Source organism: Electrophorus electricus, chromosome 16 (assembly GCF_041902795.1).
Source record: "Electrophorus electricus isolate QZ-2024a chromosome 16, ASM4190279v1, whole genome shotgun sequence".
Taxonomy (NCBI): Eukaryota; Metazoa; Chordata; class Actinopteri; order Gymnotiformes; family Gymnotidae; genus Electrophorus; species Electrophorus electricus.
In genome coordinates, this window is record NC_137512.1 from 16,545,340 (window position 1) to 16,569,260 (window position 23,921).

At 41.7% G+C, this 23,921-nt stretch overlaps 3 protein-coding genes across 6 annotated transcripts; 1 reads left to right on the forward strand and 2 right to left on the reverse strand.

Annotated features, from left to right (window-relative positions):
* Positions 1-1,547: 1,547 nt before the first annotated feature.
* LOC145651671 (uncharacterized) lies at positions 1,548-6,108 on the forward strand. Its single transcript, XM_081698724.1, has 5 exons — positions 1,548-2,703; positions 2,872-3,008; positions 3,278-3,869; positions 4,737-5,042; positions 5,217-6,108. The coding sequence occupies exons 1-5, from the start codon at positions 1,939-1,941 to the stop codon at positions 5,526-5,528; spliced, it is 2,112 nt and encodes a 703-aa protein (XP_081554850.1). The 5' UTR covers positions 1,548-1,938; the 3' UTR covers positions 5,529-6,108.
* On the reverse strand, positions 5,879-13,590 carry p2rx3a (purinergic receptor P2X, ligand-gated ion channel, 3a). The gene is made up of 12 exons (XM_026999326.3): positions 10,930-13,590; positions 9,842-9,977; positions 9,565-9,636; positions 9,337-9,406; positions 9,127-9,211; positions 8,902-8,979; positions 8,571-8,712; positions 8,128-8,264; positions 7,918-8,008; positions 7,775-7,840; positions 7,605-7,682; positions 5,879-7,103 (listed from the first exon to the last, which is right to left on the reverse strand). Exons 1-12 carry the CDS (start codon positions 11,049-11,051, stop codon positions 6,987-6,989), a joined length of 1,194 nt encoding a protein of 397 aa, XP_026855127.1. The 5' UTR covers positions 11,052-13,590; the 3' UTR covers positions 5,879-6,986.
* A 150-nt stretch (positions 13,591-13,740) lies between these two features.
* ssrp1a (structure specific recognition protein 1a) lies at positions 13,741-23,707 on the reverse strand. 4 transcript variants are annotated; one of them, XM_026999308.3, is made up of 18 exons: positions 23,657-23,707; positions 23,067-23,129; positions 22,651-22,836; positions 21,234-21,339; positions 20,909-21,102; positions 20,214-20,314; positions 19,987-20,116; positions 19,160-19,263; positions 18,790-18,918; positions 18,145-18,366; positions 17,961-18,033; positions 17,424-17,541; positions 17,137-17,182; positions 16,873-17,008; positions 15,406-15,570; positions 14,637-14,734; positions 14,374-14,533; positions 13,741-14,265 (listed from the first exon to the last, which is right to left on the reverse strand). In XM_026999308.3, the coding sequence occupies exons 2-18, from the start codon at positions 23,118-23,120 to the stop codon at positions 14,185-14,187; spliced, it is 2,103 nt and encodes a 700-aa protein (XP_026855109.2). In that variant the 5' UTR covers positions 23,121-23,129; positions 23,657-23,707; the 3' UTR covers positions 13,741-14,184. The 4 variants fall into 4 exon arrangements, with proteins under 4 accessions (XP_026855109.2, XP_026855107.2, XP_081554851.1 ...); XM_026999306.3 differs by having other exon boundaries at positions 15,406-15,573; XM_081698725.1 differs by lacking the exon at positions 14,374-14,533 and having other exon boundaries at positions 15,406-15,573.
* Between the last annotated feature and the right edge of the window lie 214 nt (positions 23,708-23,921).

Sequence of the window (23,921 nt, forward strand, 5' to 3'; positions counted from 1 at the left end):
AGAGGAAACTGGTAACTGCAGAGCACTGGGGTCCCAGGATTGGAGCTGCAAACTCATGTTCCAGAGGAAAGCTGTGTATATCCTGTTTGTTCATTTGACTTCGCACTATCAAGCTAACTGTGGAATTATATAACTAGATAACAAGATGATGTTAGCCGGTATACCTGCAGTGATAGGTGTTGCTAACGTCACCAAGCACTCACATCACATGTAAACTAGCAAACTGACAAATCAGCAAAGTTTTTCTCATTACTTAGTGGACACTTTGTTAAGATAATGTTATCTGAGATATGGAGAAGGACAACCTTGTTTGTGATTTCAGTTCTAAATAAATAAGCGTTCAGTATCAAATCAGTTCTAAATAAATAAGCATTCAGTGTCAAATCACAAACAAGGTCCTTCTTCTCATTATCTTTCAAACAATTCATATGAATTCTGAGAAATATTTATTGTCACTAACACTTTCAGTACCTGATTTTTGCAAAATGCCAACAACATTATTGCTGAGGGTGTAAGGGTGAGCGGTAAGGAGGCGGAGAAGAGCGAGATTTATTCAGGGCAAATCCAGAATCAGAGTCAGAGTCGTAGTCGTAGTCCAGGGTCATAGAGCCCCAACACGGAGAGTACGGGGATACATGACTAAACAAAACAAACACACGGAGGCAAACAGGGGAAGCAGGCTATAACAAAGACCAGGAAGCACGGAGTACAAAGAAACAACCATTAGAATAAACATGCAAACGCAAGGAACTAAACACATTCACAAATTCAATGAACAGCAAAAACACAGGCCTCAAGACATGGTTTAAATACATGAACTTAACCAAGGACAGGTGTGGAAAATTAAACGAGGGGCGGAGAAAACGAAACTATGGCATGGAACTAAAAAAAACACAAGACAGGGCAAACACGGAATCCAGGAGGGACTGATCGTGGCAATGGGATTGAGTTTTGACACTCACCAGTACCTAGTTTTGCAAAATGATGATGAAAACATTTGGGTAGGTGTCAATTATCTGATCTACAAATGTTTCATTCACCCCAATACTCAGGTTGGGTCAATATATCTGTGCTAGGTTGTAGAGAGAATTACAAGCAAAAACAGCCCCAGAGGTTCTATCTGGTGCTTCTCTGTGTCCTTCTAGAGGTCTCTCTTTCTTTCTTTCTTTCTTTCTTTCTTTCTTTCTTTCTTTCTTTCTTTCTCTCTCTCTCTCTCTCTCTCTCTCTCTCTCTCTCTCTCTCTCTCTCTCTCTCTCTCACACACACATACACATATCACGTGGTATAACACAGAACCACTGCAATTGATTCCAATTAAATTTTTTAAAATATCACAATCGTAACTCCCAGTGTGCTTAATGCTTTACATTTTACTTACATATTTGGATATTTGAGACATTTATAGAACCACAAGTTAATTTTATGGGTTTTGCATTGAGTGAACCCATAGAGGAAAAGATTGAGATTGAGGGATGTTAACCTGATACACTTGTCTTTCTTGTCTGTCTAGGTCTGTCTGTCATAGCTGAACACACCTCTCTGCCTGGCCTTTCTCTCTGGGGCCAAGTAGGTACAACAAAGAGCTCTTCCATATTCAAAAAGTTGAACGAAATGCAGGATGGATTTAAATGCTATGAAGATGCTGTTATTCTGAAATCACAGACTGAGTAAGGGAGAAACCTGCAAATATGCTTGAACCTGACAAAGAGGAGTCGAAGACCTGAGTGAGCGATTACAGAATTCAAACATACCTCATGAAATTATATAATCTTACCATTGACTTTGGCTTTTTGTGTGAAGAAAAACCTGAACATAATGTTTGTGTCATTATATGTGTTATATGCCGTTATAACACTCTCTTTGGTAGTCCTGTGAGACTGCTTTTGTGAACGTGTGTGTTAGACATGTAATCCAGCCTTTCACTTTGAACTTGTGTAAATGGCAGAGTTAAGCCCTGTTTCAGACACTCAGGCCTTATTGCAGTCTATGCTTCAAAGACTGAAGCTCCAAACACATTCTGGCACAAGCATGTTGGAGTCAACACCTTTTGCACTCATAGAAGGTAATGTCAGGACAACAGAGAGTTCATCCGAAACCCCAATTTACCAGTTTGGTGCTTCTCTGGAGACAAAGCAGCAGGGCAGGATAGCGTCCATTTACACCAAGCCGGACAGCCCACGGACTTTCCAGTCATCAGGTTTGAAGAGTGCAACCCAGACTCCTCCCAAACAACCTGCTAGAGAGATCAAAGTTCATAATTCAGGGGTTTCCACTTGGGGGTTTAGTTCAGAAAGAAACAGTGGTGCCATTTCTAGCACTGATGTTGCTAGTACACCCAGGCGGATTAAGAAGCAATTCAATTTTTTACGTAGAAAGGCGAACGAAGACAACTCTAGTGTGCCATCATTCCCTACCACAGACGACACCTTGAATCCCCCTGACCTTTCACTCCTGTCACCTGCATCAGCTACACCAGGCTACAAGGTATCAGAGGCGCAAGACCAGGAGGCCATATGGAGTGGGACTGCAGGCAATGGAATGGGGGGCACTATCAGTGTTTCTGAGAGCACCACACAACCACGAACATCAAGGAAAAAGAAGAGGGCCAATCCCGGACACAAGAGATGGACCCAGAAGGTTAAGGAAAGATGGAGGGAGAGGAGAAACAACAGAGATAAGCAAGAACAGAATGAAGTGGCAAAAGTGAGTTTCTCTACTTTTCAACTTCATTCAAATAATAGAATAACAAAATTGTCTAATTCATCTTTTATTTAATCTAATAAGCATATTGCATACAAACGTGAACCCCTTTATGTCTAATACAATTACAATCATTTGGAAAATCTAATGCACAATGTACTGTTTATTAAGGCTTGCCACTCTGCAACCTTCACTCAAACCAATGATGACATCACAGCTACAGCACTCAGGGTGGAGGATGGTCTTCAGCACCATCCATTCAGCAGTGGCGCAGACGAAGCTCCTCCCAGTCCACTTGATCACCTGAGGTAGAGGGAGTTCTTTGCAATAACTTTGGATGAAACATAGTTGTCATACCACAGTGTCAACTTTCAGAACACCTCTGTCACTCTTAGAAACTAACACACCCTAAATGTGACCACAAAAAAGAAAGAATGAGAGTGATGGTGTTAGAACATTAATGCTAAAGCAATAAAAGAAAGAATGACTGCTATGACAGTTCAGAATTCATTTTCATTGAGAATTTATTGCAAATCTAAATGAATGGCAATACATTTATGTCCCATCTTTTTTTCAGTGAATCCATGCTTACATTTGGCACTATTAACCTGATGGAAGAGATTTTCTCTGGTCAGGAGTGGGCCAAATTCTTTCCAGCAAGTACCAGCAGCCGATCAGAGTCCAGCTGCACCACACAGGATCAAGCCATAGAGTCTTCAAGCAGTATTAGCCAATTATGTCAAGAAAAGCAGACTACCATCAGACAATGGGATTACAAAGATACCACAGAATCAAATTTGAATATGGCTCCATCACAAATGAACTCTGGAGGTTTACAGCAAGACATGGATACAAATTTTTACAAACAAACAAAAGCCTCAGATTTCTGTTTGCCTTTATTACCTAAAGGGTATTTAGAACTGTCTGACCCAAGTGGGTCAAACCAAAGAGCAAAGAGCATGGATCAGTATTTCAGCCATTCACAAAACTCTGAACTAACAAAAGACCAGTCCCAATTCCTGGACCACAATCTCAGTAATCAATCACAGACAGATGTAACTCAATTGCTGTCTGGTGATCACAGTCTCAACCATTCTGACCAAGATCATAACCAGTCTGAGGGCATGTATGAAGAATTTCTCCCTCTTTTTGACATGTCATATCTTCAGGTAAGAATAGGAAGAGTGGAGCACATCTGAACACTACTTGTGGTTTATACCATAGTCATGAAATGTTTGCTGGACCTGCAACCTACCAATCACGATTCACATTAGTTGTTGTCAGTCCCATACAGAGGTGACTCAAAGCTTGTGAGGGATCTATAAACTTAAAGCAGCCAGTAACAAATGCATATCAGTTTATGCTGTATTTATAAATGTTTACATAAGCGGTATTTACTTACTAAATTTTCTTAGCGTATAAATGTTTATTATAAGCATCTAGCAAAGGCTTTGCCTTTGGTCAAAACCATAAAGGAAAAAGGCCATTAAAGGTTAACAGAACGTATACAGCGGACAGGGCTCAGTCAGTTTCAGAGTACAAGAGTGAGATTACAATTCACTATAAACTTACAGCTATAGACTAAATGTGACTAGTAAAGTTATTAGTCAATGCATATAAATAAATCTCAAATAAGAAACCTTGCCCATGCAACCCACATTTTAAAAATTACTTTGGTTACCACATAACTGATGGTCCCTCAGTAATTCATGAAACATGGCCAAATGAATACAGAGAAATTTTTGTTGGAGGATGATAAACTGTGTTATTAGTGTGTAAATTTATAAAGGAAGAAATATTCAAATTGGAAGAATGGGTTCCAGTGACACCTGGTCAACTGTTTCCTTCTAATTCTGTGATTTTTCCAGTGTGTCTGTAAAGCATGTGCTACACAGCAGTTGGGCCACATATATGGCCTTACCCCAGAAGCAGGTTTCTATTTCAGCTCTTCCTTAGTGTTCTCCTGTCATATACTTCGACATCTCTGTGTTGTTTCATTACTATCTTTCTCATTTCATCCTATGTCACGCTCCCAGCCGAAAGACAGCTCCTCTCTGAGGGCACATGGGTCTCTGAACCGAAAGAGAGGACACTGCGCACTAAGCAGAAACGTGAGTGAGCAAGGTGGGTCACAGAGTGGAGAGGTGAACGACTGGAGAGAAGATGCCTTCCGTCCCGTTTATTCTCCACACCCAGACAACTGGACAGAAGACACCACGAGGCCCATCTATTCTCCACACCTACCTCCAAGCCTCTCACCCACTTCCTTCATCTCCTCTCTCCAATACTCCATTTCCCAGGATTCTGATTTATCCACAAATACAGAAACTGTGGTCAAAAAGGTACGGCAGTCCTTGATCGAAATGCGGTGTTTCACAGTAAACAAGCTTTTTATATACTCACATTTGAGATGATACCTCTAAATAGTGCTGTGGACTATGTTAACATTTAGATACATTCAGATACATGTCCTGTCACGTATGTGTCTTGATCATTTTCCTCATTTCCTTTATCAGAGAAGAATGGAGAACACCCGTCACGTGCGATTCGCAAAGGAGGTGGTCATTTTGCCACCCCTTATTCTGTCCGAGGATGAGAATGAGAATGAGCATGATAATGATGATGATGATGATAATGATTTTGACGATGTAGATGACGATGACGATGGCGATGATGAAGGTGATCAAAGTGATGAAGAGTGTCAAGAAGAACCATTGCCTCGTCCCTCCGTCTCAAGCTGGATTTTTGCACTCAGGAGCAAGGCTAAGAAGAAAGCCAAACTAAAACTAAAACATAACTGGCCCTCACTCAACCCCCAGAATCACTAAAAAACATTGTTTACATTAAGTACTGTGCTAACACTTTCACGGTGTATTGTAGTACTTTCACTTAGTAAATACAGCTTCATAATTACTGCAAATACCTGTGCCTGAACAACACTATCGTTACTAATTAAAATGAATCAAATAAGTTACAATATATGTGTACACTGAACTAAACTAAATGATAATTGAACATGGCAGTGCAGTAAACTACAACCACTGGAGCCATAGCCAATGGAGGCAACAGTTTGCCTTCACTCTCTATAGGTTCCCACATTTTAGGAGGCATATTTAAAAAAGCTCAATCCATGACTAGCAAGGGAGGGATGTGGAATAAATAACAATGAGCAATAAAGGAAGATCAAATTGAAATTTATTGAGTACATTTAAACTATGTAAAGAGCAGTGAAAGAAAAGTTAAAATATACTTATAAAATACTTATAAAAGTTAAAAATAACAGATACTTTTAAAAATGTCAAATATACCAAAGAAAGCAATTATACCACTGAACACAATAAAATGTATCTTCATAAATGTGCATATTATTCATGATTTTTGGTATGGGTGGTATGTGCTATATTTTAAGTTATTTAGTTTAATACATTAAAATATTAGGTCCTGGATGTCTAAAGGTCCTGGATGTCTAAAACTGCATATAGACCTCACTGAATATAATAATTGCAAACATGCAGCTATTCCAATTCATTATATTCAAGGGACAGAATGTGACATAACATGAGCTTTGTCCTCTATACAGTACAGTAGGAAATGAAACCTAATACGTATGGTTCCAGCATCTAAGTGCACAGTCAGTGAGCAGTAAGTAGATTGCGTTTACATTTTCTGCTTCTGGCCACATAAATGTGTCTGTGCCATGCTGAGTCTGCCATATGTGAGTTCAGAACAGGAGCCAGCCAACCAGCCAGCACTGTTCTGTACACCATGTCAGCTTTCTGACCCCTGCAGAAGCAATGCTGGGAAGAAGCTGTTAAGAGTAACTTGGCAAGAAGCTTAGCTAGACCTCTTTCACCATTTGGCCTGCTTCATTTTGTCTGTAATCAGCTGTGTGGGGCTTTACATATTGTAGAAACACAATATAGTTTGGTAACTTTTTTTTCTTGTAGCTATGAGTACCAATAAATGTGGATCTGATGATCTTTACTACTGTAAGTCTTAGGACATTATGAAGTTTTAATAAGTGTTGGCATTGCTAAGCACTTGGAATTTTGATGAGTGAATGTCACCACCTTTTTTTTTTTACACAAGATTTACAGGATAGAATATATATGTATATATTTGTTTTTATGTGTGTGATAGTTATGAGGATACTAGAAATTTTTAGAGGAATTAAATGTTGACAGTAATAGCATTGCCCTGCAGATGAAGAGATTTGAGGTCAGAATGTTGAATGCCATTAATAGCTTTGGCATTTCAGTCTCCTATTGGCAGAGAAGTCCTCTCACTCACAGCTGATAGCCAATAGAAAAAGCACCTGAATCATCTGAGTTCTTTTCCTCTGCTTTGATTGTTATGTGGCTCGCCTGCTTGAATTCTTTACATTTAAATGCAGAATCTGATACCTGAGGAGGGAGGGAGACAGAAACATCCATGAAGAGAGAGACACAGGAAAAAAAAGAGAGAGCTAGAGAGAGAGAGAGAGAGAGAGAGAGAGAGAGAGAGAGAGAGAGATAGAGTGAGAGAGAAAGAGAGAGAGAGAGAGAGAATGCATAAAATCATGACTGTCATATACCGCTGTGAAAAACTATTTTCTTCATTTCCATCATATGTAAATATATTTTCTGCCTTAATCAGATCAATTCTGTAATTGTGGAAATGTTTGGTGGAAAAAAAAGCAGTTGTAAATTAAAAGTTGTAAAGTAAATTATTTGCATTCAGTCTGTCTAAATTTGGTACCAGATGACTGTCTTGTACTAGCTCCTGCCAAAACAGAATGAGTCATCATTTGGTGGTTTACAGAAATCACAGAAAATTGGCTAAATGATTAGCATTTGAAGCAGATATGCCCAGCACAAGATTAACTACAGTTAATAGTAAATCATCTTAAAACATAAACTCATCACCTCTTCAAATTTCTTTGCCTTATATTGTTCTGCTCCTTTCAGGAAGTTTAACAGAATGATGTCACAGAGTACTGTTGCCTGCAGCCAATAGGAATTATGGTCAGTAGAGTGAAGTAAAAAATTTTATTAAGGTATTTTTGGAGTGTGTATGTGTATGGTAGTAATCTTACCAGACCAACTGAAGTGCATGCTGCAACAACATTAATTAATGTGGGGATTACTGAAAATTTTCCAGCCTAAAATAAAAACCAGAGTTACCAACGTATGTCTTCACACTCTCAAATCCCCTCACATACACACACAACATACTTACACTTCCAGAAACAATTATGTCAAAACGGATGGCAAAAGCTTTATGAAGTGTGCGAACTTCCTGGTTTTGTGACCTATAGTACTTTGCAAACCTAAAATAAAAAAGAGACATTATTATTATTATTATTATTATTATTATTATTATTATTATTATTATTGTGTGTGTGTGTCCATGTGTATTTGCATTAGTTTGTTATGTTTGTTATATTACCTGAAGTTATAGCCTTTGGTGACATGACTGTGTTTAAATGGAGCATCCAGCCGTGTGAATGTATAGTTGGGCAAGCAGTTGTTCACATGCAAATCCAGATTACATTTCCAGGCAATGTTAATCCCAATCTCTCCTCCCTAATGTAATGGGCACAGACAGACAGACAGACAGACAGAGACAGAGACACACACACACACACACACACACACACACACACACACACACATATTTCTTAATGACTACTGCTGTAAGTGTAGCTGTTCTTAAATTTACTGTTACTCATCTAGTAATTCCATGATTATATGATTATATCACTGAAGAACCAAAGTAAAAGGCAAATGAACACAGGATTACTGTGACTGAGCCTATTCAGAAGGAGGTGTAAAGAAACAACAGTCTCTCTCAAACAAAGGGGGAAAAGATGTGGAGTGTGGAGGACTTACTCTGTCCATGATGCTATCTAAATTTTCATTAGCATACTCAAGAACATCTCCCACTCGGAAGATGGGGCAGTATGGATCCTTATATGGGTGATACAGGCAGGTTTGGATTTTCTGGGCATTCACTGAGGATAAGATATTTCCCCTAAAAGAGAGAAACAGACAGGGAAAAAGACAGCGAGGACAAAAAGACAGAGAGAAAGAGAGACAGACAGACAGAGAGAGAAAAAGAAAGAGAATTCTGGTTTAGATCTAAGATCCTAGCTAACCTTACCCTTTCTGTGGTGATCCTGCACCTTGTGCACTGTTACCACAACTTGTGACTATATCTCACCTTGTGACATTAAAGAGAGGGAAGCGAATACTGTTCTTTATGAAGATTGTGAAATTCTCCACCTCTCTCATGGGTGTCCTAGAAAAGATCGAGAGACAAAACAGAAAAGTGACAATAAGATTCCTTCTGCACAACCAGCACTTTCTCCTACATTCCATCCATGAACGTCTCATGTAGGTGTTTATTAGAAAGTACAAGGGCAGTGTGCGTACGCGCACTTCTTACATTGTCTGGTTGTCATTCTCTGCTGGGCACCAGCCTTCTATCTGACACTGTTTCTCAGAAGTCAAACACCTGCCTGTTATCCTGCCTACAAAGGCAGGAAGGGGGACAGGAAGTGACTACCAGGGTTGAAGCGCAAAACGAGGCTAATGACAGAAGGAAAAGCACAGGGAAATAACAGAAGAAGGAGAAAGCGAAAGAAAGAGACCATACCGCTTCCCAGATTCGAGGACAGATGTTTTGTGCAGTCTTCATCAGTGGCACAGCTGAATTTCTTGTCAGGCTAAGACACAGAGATGGACAGTGAGTGATATACAGAGGGGGAGACACAGGCAGGACAGGCAGAACTTGGATTTGGTTAGATATGTAGTTTGTGCTATTAAAAGTGAAATGACAGCATAAATACGTGATTATGGCTCATGTTGTTTGTAGAAGACTGACCTCGGCACAGAGTCCCTGTGACTGACTGGGTGTGATGATCATTTTGGTGATGATACAGAACATGGCAGCCCCCTGTGAAACACCACAGCTGGGTTTGCATGTTACGCCACTCTTAGACATATATCACCCTCAGGCAAAGCAACTATCTGACACTTAGACAAATGCAGTGTCAGTGGTTCATGTCTCATTTATAAATATATCTGCAACCAATGACTGTGGTGATTAGGAGGCTGGTTGTAGCCAGTCAAAACAAATGAGAGTATATTCATTTGCTGACCTGCTGGGGAGCCACATAATCAGCAACGTCCATCAGAGATCCGTTATAGAAGCCGAAGCCTTTCACCTTAGTCATGACCGCTGACTCGATCCCCGTGTCACGCACCTGGTAGGCTTTCTCATGAAGAAACACCCAACTACAAATATAAATACACATGCACACATGGTCCCATGCATTTTTTGTCATTTGATTTCTCATCAGGAATCATGTAACTCTTTCATTTTCAGATTAGCTGAGAAGAAAGGCAGACACCTAATTGAATTTAAACTCGTTATGTCCCACTCAGACAGAAAGCTTATATGGGACAAATGCATTGAAAGTGACTCATGACTTATATGAGAGTATCAGTCAGGGACCACACTGATTATAAAGATGATTGTAGCCAGTCAACATGGATGTAAAGGATGTTCATACTGTACAATGGTTCACAACATGGTGAAATGAAGACTACTGAGGTTGCGGCATAACTACTGAGCAAGAGACAAAAAACAAGACAATTTGTTTGAATTTGCACTGCAAGCCTCATCCAATCTGTAGTTAATCCATATATTTAGACATTAAATATTAAATCTTCCCCCATTTGTTCTGTGTTCACATATTCTGCGATTACACATTTTTTTGATAATAACATTCTCCTCTGTAATCCCTTGATCTTCTGTAAATTTTTGCCCTTTCAGACAAGTAATTTTAATAGAGAAACTATTTCAACCTAAGAGCAACTTTTTATCAAAGCAACAAGTCCGATCAAATGCCATTACAAAGTATTTAGATAGCACTCTTACATCAATACTGTACCACTAACTGAATTTCCACATCAAAAGTAGGCTTCTCTATTAATTATTCTGACAAGATAAAAAGGTTTTAAATATGTCAAAGGCTTCTCTTAGTCCTAAACTTAAGCACCATTTTGCTTCTGAGACTGGTAGTGACTCCACTTTTACTGTAACCCAAACTCGCTTGCACTGAGCTTGTGGGCTTTCTCCATCACTGCCAGCACAACCACTCAGACAGGTGCATGTGCACAGACACGTGCACACACTTTATTGCTGCCATCACACACAGTTGCGCAACTTTCAGTTTGTTCTTACCCAACGAAATAAAGGATGATGAGGAGTTGGGCGAATCTGTAGATGATTCCCACCTGCCAGCTCTTGACCACCACAGACTTGGTCGTTTCATAGGTGAAGAAACCGGCTACGCAGCCCAACATCCTCGGACCAGGCAGGATTCACTTGCTAATCAGGTGTGAACAAGTCTGAGAATAAGGTCCTGTTTGTGCCCAGATGATTTGGAAAGATGGCTGAACCACGTGTGACTTCCCAAGTCTTCTGCTTCTTCCAATAAATGCAGCAATGAAAAAAGGGAAAGAGGGTTAAATTACTGTGCCACTAGTCTCTCCTCCCTCCTTTATCACCCTCCCTCTCTCTCTCTCTATCTCCAATCTCTCCTGTCTCTGGGGAAATCTCCATTTCTTTAACAATGCATACATTAGCCATCCTCTGGGACACATCAAAACAAAGGTTGAACATGACCTCAGCCTACGTCTTGCCGCTATCCACAGACACAGTTTTATCAAATTAAATAAATAAAATAAGCAAATAAAACATAGACTAACACAAAGGTAATTGTGAAAAAGTACTCTACCCTACATTAACCCTTAATCCCATGAGATTACCCTCACATCTTGAAATGGGTGAATTCTGAAAGGACTACTGTAATCAGCAAATTGCGTACTTACTGTGGAGTGACAACACACTTCCTCTGTGCTGAAGTGGGCCCATTATGTTTGTGGTTGACTGCCTAGCCAATTACATGTTAAAAACGCTTTCAAGCAGCTGGTGGGGTAGAACAGGCTCGACTTCCCATAAATTATATAACATGAAGACGGGCACATGCACACATTAGTGACTGTACATTTTGGGGGTGTAGCACAGCACTGAATCGCTGGGACACCCATGAGACAACAAAGGACCTGGAGAGAGTGCGAGGGCGAAACATTAACACGTACTTCTTCTTGTAATGGCATTATTCTTGAAATGCCACACCAAGAGAGCAGAAAAACAGGCAGAGAGGTGGACAGCAAAATTATGAAATAAACACTCCCCCGACATTCCCAAATTCGATTAGTGCTGGAGAGAACATGGAAATGGCTCCATCCCCATTTTCACTATAGTATTTTTATTTTTTATTTTTTTTTACCCACACTGCCTCTCAGCCTCCCATTCTTCCTGTGACATATTAAAAAGCATCCCGGTTCTTTCTACTCCTTTCGGCCAGTGTATCAAATTAAAAACCACATACGCACTCTCAGACCCATTAGTTTGGTGTGTCTTTATAGGGAAAGATTCTTAACTTTGTAAACACAGGACAGGCTTTTATCATCTGATATCTCTTGTATGTGTTCTACCAACACACATACAGGGCTCTAACAGGGATAAAAATTTAAGTGAGAGCCATACTCATATACAGTAATAAACCACACTGCCAGATTTGTGTAGGTGTGGTACTACACGTTCGTTTGTTTTGCACTTCACTTTTCCTTTGCTTTCATCATAAGGTCCCTAATGTACATTCAGTACAAACTGTTTAACATGGAACATGAAATTATGTAGTACTATACTAATTTTTTTACATTTCTCATCACTTTATTCATAAATTATTGCTCAGGTTAGACTGCGTGATGTAGGTGTTTTTTAAAATTTAAATTCATTAATTATTAAGTTTAGATACTATTTTTGTAGATAAATTATTTTCATGAGAAAATATTATTTATTTTAATTTACACCTGATGTTTAGCTAGCCAATGAGTCTCTCTCTTTCTCTGTGCAATATTTTTAAAGTGATCAGATCTCAAAAACCCCTAAATGATAAAACGTTATATGATGTTTCTTTCAGTTTGGTATTTGACTAGGTTATTTTGAGGGGAACATTTCTATACCATTAGGCTAGTTCTAGCTGAGCAGTTAAGTGAAACAGTCAAGAATATTGTCATCTGCTTTGAGGTCAGTTGAGAATCAAATTTGTCGTAGACTTGCTATACTTTGCCACAACATAATAAGAACAGTTTCCATATTCAATCTCATAACTGAAGATGAGAGAGGGAGAAGCTGAAATTGTCAGTGTCCTCATAGCTAGGTATGGCTCTGCACTCACACACAAGCTGGAATCCATATCATCTCTCAAAAATTAGAGAGCATTCCCTTTTGTCTCAGTCATCAAGCTTAAGATCTTACAGTTCAATGAGACATTTTGCCAACAAAGTTTAGTTTCAAACCTGCTCCTGGGGACCGCCTGCCTAGAGGATTTTGTTTCAACCTTGCTCTGACAAAATTCGCAACTGCTTTGTTAAGCAACTCAAGCCCTTTTTAGATTATACATTGTTTTTACCATTTTATTTTTGGTATGCTTAGTTGATTTTCACTTAATGGCACCCAAGTATAGTGTAAATGTTTGTCATGTGTAGTTGTGATTGATGACTTATTGCAGCCTGCCAAAGACATTCAGATGCAAAAGCAGAAATTAGTCCTCTTATAAGACAGTATAGAATCAACACTCATGGATGAAACCTTTAATGTAAGGAGTACAATACTGCAAAGTCCTTAAATTTGGCTAATTAAAAGCATATGAAAGCAAACAAAGCAGTTAGCCTTTTAAAATAAAGAACTAGTAAATTAGGAAATCACTTGGAGCCATATGCTACTACAAAATACTGATAACCCTCCCTCACCACTGAGACAAAACTGTCTCTGGTTCGACCTGATGGGAAGATCCAACCCAGGCAGATAGACTTCAAACTTAATAACAAAACATTTATTTATTTGGAGATACAATGACCGCTGAAAAGCAGAAAATCCATTTCATTTAAACAAAGTGATGTTGCCTTAAGTATAGCATAGTCATTAAAAAAAACACACACACACACACACACACACACACACACACACACACACACACACACACACACACACACACACACACACACACACACACACACACAAACACAAACAAACAAACAAGCTGATGGATCTACAGTTCCCTGAATTTGTTTTCAAAGCTACCTACAAAACCAAAAATGAATTCATCAAAGAGCTTCAGATGGCCTTCGTACACAATTGCATTTATTTAACAAAAAACAAAAACAAAAAAAGGTTTTAGCTACCTGCCTTTCCATGGTCTCGGTCCATAAAATGGAAAAACAGTGAATGTAAACTTGTGCCAAAAATGCACATCATGAGGTGTGGCACAAAACCTTGGTCCAGAGAACTGTGTGCATGTGTGTTCGTACTGTAAGAGTGTGAAGCCTGAGAGGAGGTGTAAGTGTGCGTCGTTACAGCTGAATAACCTTAATCAGACCCCGACTCCTCTTCTGAACTTGGTGGCGTGGAAGCAATTTCTTCATCATCATCATCATCATTTTCGTGAGCCTATAAGAGAGAGAAAATATCACTTCTTGTTCCTCTTAAATGACTCCTATATTGTTGACCAATGATAGCAGATGAATGCCAAGGTGGCCCCTCCTCCCCAGACTTCACCTTGCGCTTTTTCCCTTTGCCGTGCTCTGACTCCGATGAGCTCTCTTCGCTGGAGATGAACTCTTTGCTCTTAAAGCTCTCATTTCCTCCTTTCTCTCTCTCCTTCTCTGCCGCACTCTTCCTTTTCTCCTCTGCTTTCCCTCCTTTCTTTTTTTTCTCCCTGTCAGAGAGTGCACATGGAAGCCACGGGTTCCCTCACGCCGACACCCCATGAGCCCGGGCGCGTGTGCGCATATCTGTGTGCGTGCGCACAGTCAACTCACTTCCCAGCGGACGCGGCCGCTCCTCTGCCGCTCTCCTTGTACTCCTTCACTGCTTTGTCATACTGCCTCTTTGCCTCTTCAGCCTTCTTCTCCCACTCCTACGGGGAGAGAGGGACGTGCGGCATGGACGTGAGACGCGTGCTACTTCAACCTCCGCCCTTGCTCCAACACCCCCACTGACGCCCACGCCCCTACAGACTCCCCCGAGGGCCCTGTGTCTGCATGGCCTGAGTGAAGGTGGTTAGTTAATAGAAGGAGGGGCCAGCAGGAAGCTGGGATGATAATGTACAGGAGATAGAGAGTGGGGCATTGTGGGACGCATGTGGGTTTGTGTTCCCAGAATCATTTAGGGTGGACGAGCTTCTCAAAAAAATTTACTCATTTTAAATTATTAGGTTAATACATACACATAAATCATTTACATTTTGGAAAGATCTCTTCAATATTTACTTAAATGTCATAGCTAGCAGGCATAAAAGCAGCGGCTACGTTTCTGCTTAAAGTAACTGACTGAATGCCAGCTGATGATGCTTATAGTCAACAGGGCAAAGTTTCTCAGCATAAACATCCCTGGTGCTCGGTAAAGGTCTTGGTAAAGTTGCTTATGTTCGAGCTGGTTGTGGAATAGTGTAGCTACACGTCTTCAAGGAGGCCTTGAGATTTAGGAAAGCATAATAGATTTCCACTATGTGGAGCACCAGGTGGTGTGAAGCGGATGTGGCACGCGGTGGTGTGAGCTGCGCTGGAACTGAGTGTGCCGTTTACCAACCTCGCGGCGTCCTCGGTCCAGCTGTTTCCACATCTCTCCTGCCTTCTTGGAGATCTCCGTGACGGAGATGCCGGGGTTCTCGGCCTTGATGCGCTCCCTGCTCGAGTTCAGCCACAGCATGTAGGCGCTCATCGGGCGTTTGGGTGCTCCGGCGTCTTTGGCTTTCTTCTGCCAGAGACACAGCGAGATAGCTTCCCACTTCACCAACCGTGTACTTTAAAGGCTATCTAAACACCGCCTTTAGCATTGGTATACACTGCTCTGATTAAGGCTTTGACTTGTAGAAATTTCCCCCTGCTGGACTGGGACTCTGAAAACAAATTTATGCAGTGCGAAAATGAACACCAAGCTTTAACTCAAACAAAAATGACCAACCCAACATCCCGGGATTAGAGAACATTTACACCCACCCTTTCTGGGTCACATACATTGTATTTAATATTTATTATTTCTAATAAAGTATATGATAATTGTATCTGAAACATCTTGTAGGTGGACCTTTAGAGACTACAGGCCAGCTGGTGCACGGTGCAGTTTGCGTTAGCCCTCCTCTGCCAGCTTTTTGCCAGCTCTAGTAGGCAGGACTACTCCTAACCCACAGTACTGAGAGTGACACTGTACCCCAGGAACACTTTACTGTTGCTTTACACCCTCATTCCTGCATCAGAGCCACTACTGTGCCAGTACAATCTGGAACTGTACTTACGAAATTCACCTACAAGATGAAGGCACAAAGTAGGTGTTTCTAATGTAGAGGGTTTGCAATGTGCAATCCTCTTAAAAACCTCTGTATGTGGACTTATTGATATAATTCTGTAGTCATCTTTTCACGCCATTACAGGCAGAAAGCTGTGCGGCAGATAGAGTGCGAGAGCTGTGTCATTTCCAGACCCAGGGTGATGTCCTCATCTGAGCATCTGCAGGATACATGAACACCAGAACAGGAACCAACCTGATTTCACCGACGCACAGGGAAGTAATTACGCTGCCCACATGGCCTGTATTAATTACAATTAGATTCATTCCCTCAGATGCAAGTAAGAGTGTGTGTGTCGAACAAGTGGGAAAGGGCCCTCCCGAGTGCTAGGGAGAAGCTGGTCTGGGGATCATCAGCGAAGGTTTCCTTAGGAAGGGACTTGTTCACAAATGCACTCCTCTTGGGAGAAGCTAAACGCTAACAGATCCCAAGCGTTTTCTCATTCCCAGAGTGTGTACTGGGAAGCAGTCAGCCACAGCGCAACCACAAAAAGATGCGAGCTGCGTTGCCGTCTTACATCACAGGTCCCTGCGTGAGCAGGCCCCGAGCCAGTGCTCTGTAAACACACTGTACCACAACGCAGACTCGGGAAGTAATTACAGACATCTAAATATGACTTGGTAACTCAAAAGAGCTTCTGTAAACAAGGACTTGGAGGGGTTGAAGTGGAAGTGTGCGGGACCTCGTATTCCAGGCTCTCCTGCTCTCACCTCTTTGCGAGGTTTCCGCTCTTTTTTCTCTTTCACTGCTTTCTTGGGCTTCTTCTCGACTTTCTTCTTCTTTCCCTCATCCTCGCTTTCGCCATCCTCAGCCTCACTGTCGCTCTCGGAGGCATTACTGTCATATCTGCGAGCACACACACAGAAGCACGCGCGCACGAATGAAACAGCGGGACAAATGACGTTTAACTGAACTACCTCTAAATTTGAGAAGAAAACAAAGCAGAAACCCAAACAAGAGCAAATGCAACCCACTCTTCTGCAATATCATCCTCCTCTTCTCCTGGATTGAAGGACTCATCTGCAAAGGTAAAGAAGCAAACCAATAAACAATGTGTGAAAGACCTGACGTGCAAAGCTGTACAATCGATTCCAAAAACACCATTCAGCCAGCTACAAAGCGCTAAAAATAACAACACAGTCAACGAGAACTTCCAGAATAACGGAAGGCTTGGCTCGTTTTTCAAAAGAAGAAACCTTTCCAACAGCCACCAACAACTTTAGGACATGTGTGGTGATTGGCTGGCAGAGCTGTCACTCACCACTATCACCCTCCGAGTCTCCTTCCTCTCTGATCTTTCCTTCCTCCTTCATCCTCTCCAGATAAGCATCATGCTCATCCTCATCTGAATCACTGTACCCATCTTTGGCTTTAATTTCCTACACACACACACACACACACACACACACACACACACACACACACACACACACACACACACACACACACACACATCATTACGAGACCAAGGCAGATCTACTAAACAGTTTTAATAAGAAAAAGCAAGAGTTTGTTTAAAACATGTGCTATTTAACTCTGAATGGGAGACACAAAATTCTAAAAATGCCCAGCATTTAGAAAGCATGGAGTCAATTAAACCACAAAATCCCAAAACTCCAGAGTGGAGTGTATTTGTTTTGGGTAGATTCAGCTTTCATAGTACTTAATGGTTTTTTCCTGATCTCTCACACGCACGCACGCACGCACGCACACCACCTGCTACAAATGTGTACTCCTGGTTCTTGGTAACAGTGATTTTTGTACAGTCTGTTTTTGTAAAGCAAGCAATACGTGTTACCTCCTTTAACCCTCTGTTTTTTATGCTCAGTTTCTTGGCATTGACAAAATCAAACAGCTTGCCATATTCTTCCCTACGAGAGACAGACATTCAGGTATTAGAGAAGAGGCATTAGGATGAGAAGGGGTTGTGCGGTGTATGGCTGTTTCAGTGATTAGTGAATCATTGTGGGTGGTGCACTTACCTCTCAATGCTGCTGAACGTGTACTGGTTGCCCTGCTTGGTCTCAATCTCAAAGTCGAAAGAGCGGGTGGTGGTGGTGCCTCGGGCGAAGTTCACGCAGGAGATCTCCTCGAAGCGCAGGTGAACGGGGGGCTTGTGCACGTAGATGAATCCCCTCTCCAGAGGATAGAGCAGCCCTGAGCTGGCCTTATACGAACATGTGATGCACTGAGCTCCTGAATGACTGCAGAGAGAGAGAGAGGGAGAGAGAGATTGAGAGAAAGATAGACAGAGTGCAAGAAAGAGAAAGAAAAACAGAGCGTGACGGAGAGAGAAAAAGAGAGATAGAATATACATTGCATTATGTTTTCTGATTTGGACTTTTATTTATTTGCACTAAAAATTAACAAAGTCAGTTTTCTTTTTTTCTATTGCTCAATGTAAAACATTTCTTCCTTAAAAATAAACAAAAACAAAGGAAATAACATTCAGATGACTGTGTAAACTGATCATCACCAGATCCATATCCCGACAGCAAAGAAAGCCAGTTAAAGAATGCCTTCCAAGAAAACAGCTGTTTACATCCAAACTCCACAAAACCACTGCTAACGTATTCAGAGGCTCAGCCGCTGCACTGCACAAGATGTGTGTGCGTCTGGTCTCTTACCCCTGGAAGTTTCCAGGCACTGTGATCTTCCTGTTGACCAGAGCTTTCATAACCCTGCTGACCATCTCATAGAGAGAGCCAGACATGTTCTTATTCAGCTTTCCATCAAAACGCCTCTCCACCTCCTCCCTGCAGAAGGCGGGGGATGGGGGTGGGTGTTGAAAGAAAGAAAGAAAAAGAGAGTGGGAGAAAGATAGGGAGGGATGGAAGAAAGAAAAACAAAACAAATCTTGTGTTAATAAGCTTGATAGAGACGTCCTGTGAAGCTGACAAAATTATTTGAAAAACTGTAACCAAGGCCTTCCCCCACCCACAGAGAGCAAGCGAGAGAGAGCGAGCGCAAGAGAGACTGACGAGCTGAGCTACTCACTCGCTCATGTTGAGGGTAAGGCTGACATCTTCATCTTTAGAGAAGAGGAGGATGAGGAAATGATAGCGGGTCTGTCCCTGTTTAATGGGTGGATCCAGACTGATCTGAAACAGACACACAATGGATGAGGGACATCAGAAGTGTGCAGGCCTGTGGGGGGGGGGGGGGGGGGCAAGGTGGCGACAACAACACACTGAGACGCAGTAAAAACCTGACCCGTGTCTTTAAGGGCTACGTACTGACCCACGCTTTGAGTCCAGTGGACGGTGTGAAACAGAGGCCTGGCCTGACAGCTGAAGTCTTTACCACAGCAGATATGGTTCTCTAACAATGCCCTGCTGCACCACTGGATTTCATTTGCTTTTGTTGACATTGTATCTTGGGTACATGGAAAGTCTGCGGCCTTTTTTTTTGTTTACAAAAAAAAGCAAGCGACAAAAAACTAACAAAAAAAATCCCCATGTCGCTACAATGTCTTGTCTTGTTTAAAACATTGATATAATTCTACATGTAATGCTTTTATTTTTCAAAAGGATTTTTTGGGAATTGTAACATTACAATTTTGTTTGTTATTGTGTGTATTTAAATACATAATCCTGTTAGATGTTAGCTGTATTCTGTTAGTGCTACACTGATTACTGTAAACATATGACTAGAACATATTCATGGGTAACATAAGGCTTAACCGCAGTGTAATTCACAGAGGACCCCGTCACCCAAAATCAAAGTTACACCGCCACACCAACTTAGTGACAATTCCACTTCAGGCCAGGAGGTGGCAGCAGATTCGCGTTTCTTTTACAGGTTCACCTGTATGGAGAACTTACCACAAAGAACATCTGTCTCTGATCTTTGTGTGGCAGCAGAAAGAGGCGCAGGACGGTGGTGTACGGGATCTTGTAGTCAAACGTCTTACCATGCAGGTGTAAGAATGTGGGGTAGATACGAATATCATACCTGAAAGGGAGGCAGTCAGTGAAAACCACCACAGACCCTGATAGAACACATTGAAAAAAGCTACAGACTGTGTGTGTATGTTTGTGTGCACCTTTACCTTCCTCTAGGTGTAAGGCACTGCAGCTCCTTGAAGATGCACACAGCGTCTCCAGTAGCCTGGATAACATCAGCCCGTGACAGAACATTCTGGGAAAACACCTGTAGAAAAAGGGAAAGACACACAGTCTCTACACATTTACCCAGACAAGGCTCAATGGACAAACAGTCTCTACACATTCTCCCACACCAGACTCAACAACTTGGTCTCTATACTTTTAACTAACAGGGCTCAAAGAATATTTGATTAAACCATTTAACCACACCTTTTTCTGAGCTAAATTTACAAAGATTTCTGAATTTTTTAAAGATAATGCTAACAACTAGTTTACGCTAGCTAGCATTATGCTATTCTTGTGTCATTGCTTATACTCCAGATGGTCAAAATGCAGGAAAGTGAGGGTGGGTGTTTGTGCGCAAAAGTACTGGTGCAGGACCATGTGCGTCAGCCTTAGACACAACCTACTACCACAATTTCATCTGCACGTCTCCAGACCAGTCCTCTCTTTATGAGGTCATGTCCGGCTCTGTGAGCCAACAGGCATCCACACCCACTGGGAGTACGAGCAGCCCTCAGCATTACTGATAATACTACATCCTCTGCTGCTACAGTCAAAGGTCCGGGGCTTACAGATGGGTTTTTCCACAATCTGCATTTAACTCATGTTCCCAGCCATCTTGGGGGTACTGGCGTACCTCTACGGGATCTGTGCCATCGTCGCCGGTGGTAGGGGGCACGTAGAAGCGCATCTCCATGAGAGAGACCTCTGCGTCGTCATTCTGGTGGAACTCCACCGTGACCTCATTCTTACCCGTGGTGCACTGGGACACATTAGCCAGGGGGATCTCGAAAGCAGGGCTATCGTTGATGTCGAATGACAACAATGGCCCTGAACCAACACACACACACACACACACACACACAAACACATGCATATATACTGTACGCCAAGTAAAATATGCTAAATAAAAGATGACTAAATCTTCAAGCACAGTATCAATTATTTGTGAATTTGTGTACCTGAGAATTTAGCTGTACCCCAGTTCCAACCTTTCACACACATGTCTTTTTCCGTGAGTTCAACTTTGTAGTTTGCTTTGAAAAATGCAGATATTTTCTCAAAGTCCTGAAACAAAGGGTAAGAAAAAGAAAGAAAGAGAGAGAGAGAGAGAGAGAGAGAGAGAGACAGACCAAGGGAGTGTAAAGAAAGAAGAAGTAAACAGCATTAATTCCTCACTTCCCCAGCTCGATGACCTCTCTCCGTCTCTCTTGCTCATTAATATGGGGGTGGTTGACGGCACTGTGCCCCGTGGCCCTCTGGGATTGCGGAGGTGTGTGTAATCCGTCCAGAGGCTCATACTGAACGCACCCAATCAGCCTGTTTATTTATCCAGCACCGCTCAATCGCTTCCACATGTCACACTACCGGGGCTGTGCGTGTGTATGTGTGTGTGTGTGTGACTGTGACTTTCTCTCTCTCTCTCACACACACACACACACACACACACACACACACACACACACACACACACACACACACACACACACACACACACACACACATCTGTGCACACAACAGTTTGGCCCAGTGTTGCAGGATCCCTCACAAACACTTGAAAATTACAACAATCAACCTGCCCACCCGTTCTCATCTCTCTCTCCCTCATGCACCTGATCTAACATTCATTATAAAACACTTCCCATTCTTAAATTATACAACTCTTTACACTCATCCTAAATTAGTATGATAGTACTAGGATTCAAGGCCCATGAATGAGCCATGTATCTGACAGTGCACGCAGAGCAGGCCTGGAGCAAAGACTGCACTTTGTTCATCACAAAACAGTACAGATTTTGCTGGAGTGATGATATACTAGTAATACAGTCTGAATGTTAGTTCTCGTTCTCTCTCTCTCTCTCTCTGGAGCTGCTGATCAAGCCCAGAGAGACAAGCATTCCTTTCCTGTAGCATCTTGAATTACACACACACACTCCCCAGTAATCAAGAGACCAAGGCAGATCTACTAAACATTTTTCATAGGTGAGGGGTTGTTTAAAACATGCTACTTAACATCCCAATCTGGTTTTTTTTCCTCCCCCCCCCCCCCCCCTCCCATGTCTTCATGCTACCACGTTAATCACATACTGACATGACTTCAGTAAAAGAGCTCTTTACCTCCTAAGGTATATAATGGCCATATGGAAATCAAAGTGGCTTCAGAAGTGGAAAAACCAATCGAGATTAAAGAAAAAGGTTTGGGCGGATGAAAGGAGAACCATGCAGGTAGTGTCATGGATCATGGCAACTATGTGACACCGGAGAGCAGCCATGATGGCAAAGGACCTCCAAACTGCAGAAGATATGCCCCTTTTACAGCCTTCAGCCCCCTGGCAAAACCCTTATTGCCCTAAAGACTGAGCCAACCTACAAACCCACCGAGTCTTTGAAGCCGTCATATTTGTAGACGTGCCCGCTGCTGGTGGCTAGCTTGATCCCGTGGCCAAAGCATACACGGCGCCACTGGGCAAGCGAAAGTTCGGGCGCAGAGATGCTGTCCACCTTGCCCGTCTTACTGCTTTTGTAGACCACAGACTGCCTGCTGAACCTCAAACGGCCATCATTCTGCCAACAGACGAAAGAACGGTCACAAAACAATTCGTGTGTAACTACTGCATTATAAGCCTGACCATGCTATTTAGATTTGTTTTGTTTGACTTATTTAGGACAAAAAACAAGTACTGTATGTACTGATTGACCTTGAGTATGTGTATACACACGCATGAAGGGTGTGATGCAAAGATCTAAATGTGTGATGTGCAGAGGAGAATGGTGTTTGTGAACGTGCGTCCTACCCAGCATCCTTTCACTTCCTGGTAAATTTCATTGAATTCCAGTGTGTCTCCCATCTTCTCTACCTGATACAGAACATCAGTCATATGGAGACCAAAAAAAGCAGATTCTGGCTTTAAACGATTAGGCAGATAAGTAGGCTATCTAGCTAGGTAGTCGTGTGCCTAACTAGTCAACTAATATAACACGCCACTTGTGTCCTTTATAAGTGATGTCATTACCTACATAGAGTCGATAACCGGCAACAACTTTCTATCACCACTGCCGACGAACTGTCATGTTTTTACGTTCCAGTTTAAAGGTTAAAATTCAAATTAATATCGAATGTTATTAAAAGGAGAGGCATATAGATAGACTGCTAACCTAGCTGGCTTGCTACCCTACTGCTAGCTAGATAATGGTGATGTTGGACGGAGTCTTGTCCAAATGCCATGCGAACATGAATCTTAGCTTGGCCACTCTCATGGGCAAAGAGTATGAAATTTACATTAATCAAGAATAAAATCCATGTAGTAGCCCGCAGCAAAGTTTATCGTCTTTACAGCTAAATATTTTACTGATTAAAAAGAACAAAAATAAATTGGTACTGTACCTCAGCTCCCCCTTTTCCCGCGTAAAACGTCCGGGTTCTACGTACACTGAACCGGAAAGAGTTCTCTATTAACGTACACTTCCGTTTTCACGACTTCGTTTTCTGCCTATTCTTCCTGAAACGTCTTGTTAACCTGTACTGCAGCATATGTCAAACATGAAATAAATAAGCACAAGATGTATCTGCTTATGTTATATAACAAATCCTATGTATGCATTTTATATTATATTACATTATTATATTACATTAAAACATTTAACATAGC

Coding starts and splice junctions, on each gene's coding strand:
- LOC145651671 (XM_081698724.1), top strand. CDS start 1,939: ATGGCAGAGTTAAGCCCTGTTTCAGACACTCAGGCCTTATTGCAGTCT. Junction 3,870..4,736: donor TTGACATGTCATATCTTCAG/GTAAGAATAGGA, acceptor TCACGCTCCCAG/CCGAAAGACAGCTCCTCTCT. Junction 5,043..5,216: donor CAGAAACTGTGGTCAAAAAG/GTACGGCAGTCC, acceptor TTCCTTTATCAG/AGAAGAATGGAGAACACCCG.
- p2rx3a (XM_026999326.3), bottom strand. CDS start 11,051: ATGTTGGGCTGCGTAGCCGGTTTCTTCACCTATGAAACGACCAAGTCT. Junction 9,212..9,336: donor GTCCTCGAATCTGGGAAGCG/GTATGGTCTCTT, acceptor CTGCCTTTGTAG/GCAGGATAACAGGCAGGTGT. Junction 7,104..7,604: donor AGGCAAAGAAATTTGAAGAG/GTGATGAGTTTA, acceptor CTCCCTCCTCAG/GTATCAGATTCTGCATTTAA.
- ssrp1a (XM_026999306.3), bottom strand. CDS start 23,120: ATGGGAGACACACTGGAATTCAATGAAATTTACCAGGAAGTGAAAGGA. Junction 20,315..20,908: donor ATGGCACAGATCCCGTAGAG/GTACGCCAGTAC, acceptor CTTTTTCTACAG/GTGTTTTCCCAGAATGTTCT. Junction 17,009..17,136: donor GAGGATGATATTGCAGAAGA/GTGGGTTGCATT, acceptor GTGTGCTCGCAG/ATATGACAGTAATGCCTCCG.